The sequence below is a fragment of the Arachis hypogaea genome, chromosome 17 (genome assembly GCF_003086295.3).
Source record: "Arachis hypogaea cultivar Tifrunner chromosome 17, arahy.Tifrunner.gnm2.J5K5, whole genome shotgun sequence".
NCBI lineage: Eukaryota > Viridiplantae > Streptophyta > Magnoliopsida > Fabales > Fabaceae > Arachis > Arachis hypogaea.
Genome location: NC_092052.1, coordinates 24,523,344 through 24,531,476, shown reverse-complemented (window position 1 = coordinate 24,531,476; position 8,133 = coordinate 24,523,344). Strand labels below are relative to the sequence as shown.

Genomic DNA, 8,133 nt, shown 5'->3' with positions numbered 1-8,133 from the left:
ATGCTAGGCTTTTTGGGATTGATTGAAAATTATGAAAAAGACAAGGAAAAGAAGAAGAAGAATTCGGTAACCTATACATGAATGTTAATTTTTGTCTTGGGCGCCTAATATGATATCTATTGTTATGGCGTCTACACAGTAATTTTAATTTTGGACAAGTATTGTAAAATTTAAAATAATATTTTTTTTATTATCAAATAATACATTTAAATATGATAGTCACCATAATCATCATAATAATAACCATAGACTTTACTTTTGATTTTTATGTTTTATATATTTGTGTGTAATTATGTGTTTATATTTGCAGGAACTTATTGTTGCTATGGCCTTGGTTGGTGCAATATTTGGTGCTACCATTGGCAGTTACATTAATGATGCTTTAGGGCGAAAGATGGCAATTGTAGTAGCAAATTTTTGTTTTGCTGTAGGATCACTTATTATGGCTATTACACTAAATCCTTGTGTTATTATAATAGGCCATTTTTTGGTTGGCCTTGGTGTTGGTGCAGCTTCCGTTACTGCTCTTGTTTATATTGCAGAAGTATCACCATCTGAAATAAGAGGAGGATTAGTTGGCTTCAATGCTCTTATGATTATTGGTGGACAATTTCTTTCATTTGTCATCAATTATGGTTTGACAAAGGTAAGCGTACATAATTTGCTAATCACCACTGGATTGTTAATAAGAAGAGTAACAACAATAATAATAGTTTTTCTGTTAAATACTCAGTCATAATTTTATAATATCTAATTAAATCTATTAGAAATGTAATTATTTATGTATTTTTTCTTTAAACTTAAATTCTTGGGGGAAGTAATTTTACAACTGGTATCGTAGTTTTTATAATTTGAAGGTCTAGAATTTAAACTTTGTTGACTCCAGAAGAAATAATTTAATATAAGACAAATAAAAAGAGAAAAATGACTTATATATGCAAAAATTAAGGTAAACACACCATAAGTTTTTTAGTAGAAGAATCTATTAGAGATATAATCATTCATACACCTCCTATCAATTTAAATTTTTCGTAAAAATAGTTTCCTGATAAAATCATTTTTTTGCATGTAGGTCCTGGGTACGTGGCGTTGGATGCTCGGAGTTACAGGCTCACCTGCAGTGGTCCAAGTAGTTTTTATGATCTTCCTCCCCGAATCCCCAAGATGGCTCTATTTTAAGGTAAAACCTATACATGTCAATACATGTAAAACATGTTCCAAATTCATTGTTATTCTTCTTGTATGTGAATTTTTTTCTTTAACCTACAGAACAAGAAAGAAGCAGCCGCTAATGTTCTATCCAAGATTTACCCATAACCTCGTTTAGAAGATGAGATTGAGATTCTCGAATTTCACTTGGAGAAAGAACAGAAAAATAAGGTCAAAGTTAACTACAGTTATGTGTTCAAGCTGAAAGACATTAGAGTTGCGTTTATATGTGGGGCTGGACTTCAAGCATTCCAGCAATTTATCGGTATTAGCATTGTCTTGTATTATTGTCCAATAATCATCCAATTAGCTGGGTTCAAATCAAACAACGCTGCATTATTCTTCTCCCTCATTGTTTCTGGCTTGAATGCCGGTGGCACAATTCTTGGAATCTATCTTATCGATGCTTCAGGCCGCAAAATGCTCACTCTTGGTAGCTTATTAGGTGTGGCTATAGCCCTGACCATCCTCTCTGTGGCATGCTTTATTATAGGACATGTCAATGCCAGTCAAGTATATGCTTGGCTTGCGATCGTTGGTTTGGCTTTGTATATCATATTCTTTGCCCCTGGTATGGGTCTTGTGCCATGGGCAGTGAACTCAGAGATTTAACCTGAAGAGTATAGAGGAATATGTGGTGGCATGTCTGCAATTGTGAATTGGATTTGTAGTGTTATGATGTCTATTAGTTTTCTTTCAGTAGTTGATGCCATAGGGCTTGGTGGGAGTTTCATGATTCTCTTGGGAGTCACTTTGGTTGCAATTATTTTTGTGATCATCTACATGCCAGCGACAAAAGGATTGACCTTTGAAGAAGTTTCAAACATTTGGAAGGAAAAAGCTTACAGAAAAGACAAAAATGACATAAGTCTGGTTGAGAAAACAAATACATGATTTTGTTTTCAGTAATTACTATTGTATTGAATGTTAAATAGAATAAATCATTATTACTTTTGATTTGGGTTTAAATGAGAGTAAAATAAGATATTCTATTTTACTTGGGCCTTTAGGGTTTAATGAAAACTAATAGCTAAGTATAAATAGAACTCCAAGCTTTTGGTTCCTACATACCAAAATTACTTTGCAACCTTTGCTCCATCAGAGAGTTGTTATTTAGCCTAAAATAAGAATTTGGTAGATTTTGGTTGAAGAAGATTAAAGAATCACACATTAAAATTAAGAACAACAAATCAAGATGGTGATTGTGAATGTAGGTATGCTTCCACTGCCAGATATCTTTCTCAAAACTAGGACACTTGGATCTTTCCATCCAACTGAGATTGTGAAATGTAATGGAGATGTCTGATGTGAATGTCGTTATGTTGACGTGGCCATAATGGTGTCCCACATGGATGTGGCAGAAATGTTTAGGGACAAAAAAGTCCCCCAACCTTAAAACAACACCGTTCCATGCTCAACCCAGAAACTCGGCCCGACATTGCAACCCATCTTCCCTCTCATGCTCGCTGAACCTTTTTCCTCCTCCATGGCTTCTTCAACGCTCACTGAATGCACATTGCCTTGCTGTCGTTGGTTGGAAACAGAAATGCTGCCCCCAACCTCTTCGTTGTCATCATCCATTGGTTACTTTCTCCTTCACCTGCAATCCACTGTTACATTCCCTTTGAACCAAATTTTGCACCATCCTTCTTCAAAGGAAAATCATGAACATCGCCTGCCTTGCCACCATTGGTTAGACCAGCAACTCTGCCCTCATTAACCAAGCTAGAATTTTAAAAGCAAAAATGGACAGAAAAGAAACAGAAAGGAACATAAAATTGAAGCACGCATGTCACGTAGAGAATAAGGGTAGGGAGAGAAGGTGATGCTTACTCGAAGTAATTTGACAATGAAATCCTTGTTTAGACGAGTTTGGTGGGTAAGTTGAATGCTGAGTTCAAAGACGCATTGCAGCAACGGTTCGTCCATAAAGATGCTAATGAATGAAAGGAATGTTATGAGAGTTTCTCAGAGAAAACTAATCAAACATCTAATGCATTCTCATAGCTGCGGCCGGCAGTCAGGGACGATCTTAGGAGGGGGTTTAGACAGGAACAACGCCGTTTTAGGGTTGGGGGACTTTTTTGTCGTTAAACCTTTCTACCACATCCACGTGGGACGTCATTATGGCCACGTCAGCATAACGACATCTATGTTAGATATCTTCATTACGTTTCACAATCTTAGTTGGATAGAGGGATCTAAATGTCCTGGTTTTCAGAAAATCAGGGACGTAAATGAATTTTCCAATATCTAGGGACCAAAATTTTCGCGTGACAAAAGGTTAGGGACCTATTTGTCATTTTTTCTTTTAATTTTAATATTGGAAAGATGGTTGTGTTTTGCTTTGTTATTGAAAGTTGGTGTATTTCACTCAGCTGTGAAAGTCACATTCAAAGAAATTGGAGGGTCAGTTTTCATTCAAATAAAATTAGAGAGTCAGTTTTCGTTCACATACCCACAAGTTTCTTAATTTTGAATTTTAAATTTTTTTTATTTGAAAATTTGACTTACCGATTTGTCTTACGGTGAAAATAAAAAAAATTAACTACCCAAAAATTGAACCCTCCGATTTATACACCCTCAAATATGAGCTTATCACTCTAAAAATCTTACCCTCATATTTTAATTGAAAATTTTCCTAACTCCAAATCTGACCTCAGATTTGATTTTTGCAATAAAAAAAATCACCTCCATATTGAATTAAAACACCAAACTTTTCCATGACTAACGATAACACAACAACAATTTTCATTACTAAAGAAATGAGCCTCAAAGGGTATGGTGTGCTAGAAGGCTCAATTTTTTTGATGGAAATTGTTGTTGTGTTATCTTTAATTATGGAAAACTTGGGTATTTTAATTCAATATGGAGGTGTTTTTTTTTAATTGCGAAAACCAAATCTAAGGCTTAGATTTGGGGTTAGGCAAGTTTTCAATGAAAATCTAAGAATCAGATTTCTAGAGTGATAAGTTCATATTTGAGGATGTACAAATCGGAGGGTCCGATTTCATGTGAATGAAAATCGACCCTCTGAGTTCTTTGAATGGGACTTCCACAGCTGAGTGAAACAGACCAACTTCTAATAACAAAGCAAAACACAACCATCTCTCCAATATTAAAATTAAAAAGTGACCTTTTGATGAATACTGAAGTTTCTAAAATTAACCATGAAAATACTAAAAAATTGAGGAAAATCATGATGCTTGGCTTAGTCCATTTAACTTGCAATGTAGTTGTGAATTAGATAGAGTAAATTGTAAACCTCGTGTAATTAAAGAGTAATTAGTCAATAAATTAATTATTAATAAAAATTAGAAAATTAAATTTTATTAATTTAAAGAGGTAGAAATACTAAAAATATGAATTTTAACACTAATTTTAAAGAATTTGGCTCAAAACTGGGCCAATAGATCGAACCGATTGAACTGGATCCAAATCGAACTGGATCCAAATCGGGCCCATGGCCCAATATATAAACATGAAGTTCAGCTCATCTTCCCCAAGTCAAAAGGGAAACACGCTGAAACTCCATGAAAGGGAAGGGGGCAAGAGCTCAAACCCTAACCTCTCACATAATCTCCCATAACTTCCAATCCTGATCTCCGATCGCCGCATCGTTTGCAGCTATGCGATCATCGCGTCGAGCTCTATGAAACCCACTGCGTCGAGAATCGGAATGGCTCCGTATGAGGCTCTGTATGGAAGAAAGTGCCAATCTCTACTATGTTGGTATGAAGCAGGAGAATAAAGTTTGTTAGAGCCTGAGTTAGTAGCTGAAACCACTAAACAGATTAAGAAAATCAGAAATAGAGTTCTTACTGCTTAAAGTTGCCAGAAAAGCTGCGCCGACTAAAGGCAGAAGCCTTTAGATTTTGAGGAAGGAGATCATGTATTCTTAAAGGTTACACCAACAACCAGAGTGGGTAGAGTGATCAAGACAAAGAAGCTGAACCCTCGTTACATCGGTCCATTTCAGATTTTGAAGAGAATTGGGCCGGTGGCGTATCTGATAGCTTTGCCACCGCATCTTTTGAACCTGCACGACGTATTTCACGTGTCGCATCTTCAGAAGTACACTTCTGATGCTAGCCACATTTTAAAACCCGAATCAGTTCAATTGAGAGAGGATTTAACACTTCAAGTAACTCCGATTAGAATTGACGATACCAGCATCAAACAATTACGCGAAAAAGAGGTTTTATTAGTCAAAGTTGTTTGGAATCGGCCTGGAATTGAAGAACATACTTGGGAACTTGAATCCAAAATGCGGAAGGACCATCCACACTTATTTTCAGGTAACTAAATTTGAATTTTAAGGGCAAAATTCTTATTTAGGTAGGTAGGATGTAAACCTTGCGTAATTAAAGAGTAATTAGCCAATAAATTAATTATTAATAAAAAAATTAGGAAATTAAAATTTATTAATCCAAAGAGGTAGAAATACTAAAAAATGAATTTTAATAATAATTTTAAAGAATTTGGCTCAAAACCAGGCCAACGGACTGAACCGGTTGAATCGAATCCAAATTGGGCCTGTGGCCCAATATATAAACATGAAGTTCAGCTCTTCTTCCCCAAGTCAAAAGGGAAACACACTGAAACTCCATGAAAGGGAAGGGGCAAGAGCTCAAACTCTAACCTCTCACTTAATCTCCCATAACTTCCAATCCTAAGCTCCGATCGCCCCACTGCATCGAGCTCTACGAAACCCACCGAACAATTTGATAAGAAAATCTCAATTTCTCACTCAGTCTTCCTCTCCTAAAATTCAAAATTTTGAGGTTTTCAATTTGATAGATTATGTGATTTTGATGTTCTAGGTTTCAATTAGCTTGAGAAAATTATTGGGTTTTGTTCTATTGATGCTTGAGGAAGGTAAGAACCCTCAAAACCCTTGTGGATTATTGAATTAGTAAGCTTTGATGTTGATTGTGGTGACATGATATGGAAACATATTGAATTATGTTGAATTAAGGTCCAGTGGTGATATTGAAAGTTGGAGATTGAACCTTGGAGGCTGAAATTCTGCTTGGAGAGGCTTTGGGGCTGTGGACACTTGAGGAACAGTGAAATTGAGGTGTCTTTGGCTTAAGGAGAAATCAACCAAGGTATAGTTTTGGTTTCTCATAGATAATATATAATGTCATGTGAAAACTTAGGCTAGACGACCATAGGATAGGTTGGAATGTGTAATTATGTTAGTGTTTAGTAATCTTGATGAAAATGTTGAGTAGAGTATAACATTAGATTGTGCATAAATGCTTGTGATATTTGGTGATGATGATGAATGGTGAGGATGAGATGATATTATGATGAATTTGTGGGTTGTGTGGAATGAAAATGCTAAAAATTCTGGCGTATGTATGCGTATGCGAGAGGGGAGTTTTACAGGCTCGCGTATGCAGGCAAGTGCCACGCGACGCAAGACATCTCCTCTGTCCAAGGGGCTTGCGTACGTGGACAATGGTTGCGTAAGCAAGTTGGGTAAATGATAGCCTCACGTATGCAAAACATAGCATGCGTACGCGGAACCCCTGTTTTTGAAAAGAATGGATTTTTACGATTTTCAACCTATTTTCTAACTTTCAAACCTTTATATTTACCTCCTAAAGTCTCAATTTAGTTTTTAAATCATGAAAAGGGGTAAAACTTGGAGAAGGAGTTAACTTGACGCTTAGGGATGGCAATATCTACCTTACTCGCGGGTACCCAATCCGACCCCACCCGGTCGGGTAGGGTTGCCAACCCGATCCGCAGTGGGTAGGGTAGGGTGCGGGTTGAGTCTCAACCCTACCCGACCAACCCGCACTCTATATATGTATATCTTATATACTTATATAAAAATATGTTTTAAGTGAATGTTGAACTAAAGACCTCTCACTAAATGCAAAAGATCCTTAACCACTAAAAGAAAACCATTAATTGATAATTTAATATTTTTTACATAAAATTCAGTTTTATTTTAAATTATGATCAAGTTATATAATAATGTTGTATCTTTTTTGTAACCCGCGGGTAGGGTTAGGGTTGGGATATTCTCAACCCGCAGGTAGGGTAGGGTTAGGGTTGGATCCAAACCCTACCCTACCCTACCCATTGCCACTCCTATTGATGCTGAAGAAAGTTTTGAAGTAATAAATTGTGGTTGAGAAAGTGTGGGAATGATAATGGTGTTATGTATACTGAAAAAATTGATAATAAATGATTGATATTGAATTAATTATTGGCTTATGCATTTCCACTTATCTGAGATATGAGTTTTCCTGGGTAGATGCAGTGGCTAGCCACCACGCGCTTGATAAACCCCATTTGGAGGGTTTATCTTGTGTTGAATTTAGAGGATTTTATCGCCTTCTCACACTTTTATCCAATGAAATAGCATAGTTTTGTAAATTCTCCTTTAATTGTGCTTAAGAGTGAAAACATGCTTTTGAGGTCTTAAATTAGCTAAATTTAATTCACCTTGATTCCATTAGATACCTTGATATGTTTGTTAAGTGATCTCAGATTTAGGAGGCAAGGATTGGGTTGAGGGAATGAAGAAAAAACATGTAGAAATGGAGAACTCATGAAGAAATGAAGGAATCGCAAAAGCTGTCAAGCCGACCTCTTCGCACTTAATCGATCAAAACTTGAGCTACAGAGGTCCAAATGATGCGGTTTCAGTTGCGTTGGAAAGCTAACATCCGAGGCTTTGAAATGATATAAGATTTTCCATAGTTGTATTGTGGATAGGTGATCGCACACGCATGGTACACGTACACGCCGATGGTTGCACATAGTTCACTTAATGCAACTCGTGGCCAGTGATTTTAGAAGCCTTGTGGGCCTAATCTAACTCATTTCTGATGCTATTTAAGCCAAGGATTGAAAGGAAATTAACATACTTTTGATCATTAGTCATAGTTTAGGCTTGAGAAG

At 36.4% G+C, this 8,133-nt stretch overlaps 1 protein-coding gene across 1 annotated transcript; it reads left to right on the top strand.

Annotated features, from left to right (window-relative positions):
• LOC112763030 (inositol transporter 1-like) lies at positions 1-1,821 on the top strand. The gene is made up of 4 exons (XM_025808806.1): positions 1-66; positions 311-646; positions 1,073-1,079; positions 1,328-1,821. The coding sequence occupies exons 1-4, from the start codon at positions 1-3 to the stop codon at positions 1,819-1,821; spliced, it is 903 nt and encodes a 300-aa protein (XP_025664591.1).
• The last annotated feature ends 6,312 nt before the right edge of the window (positions 1,822-8,133 follow it).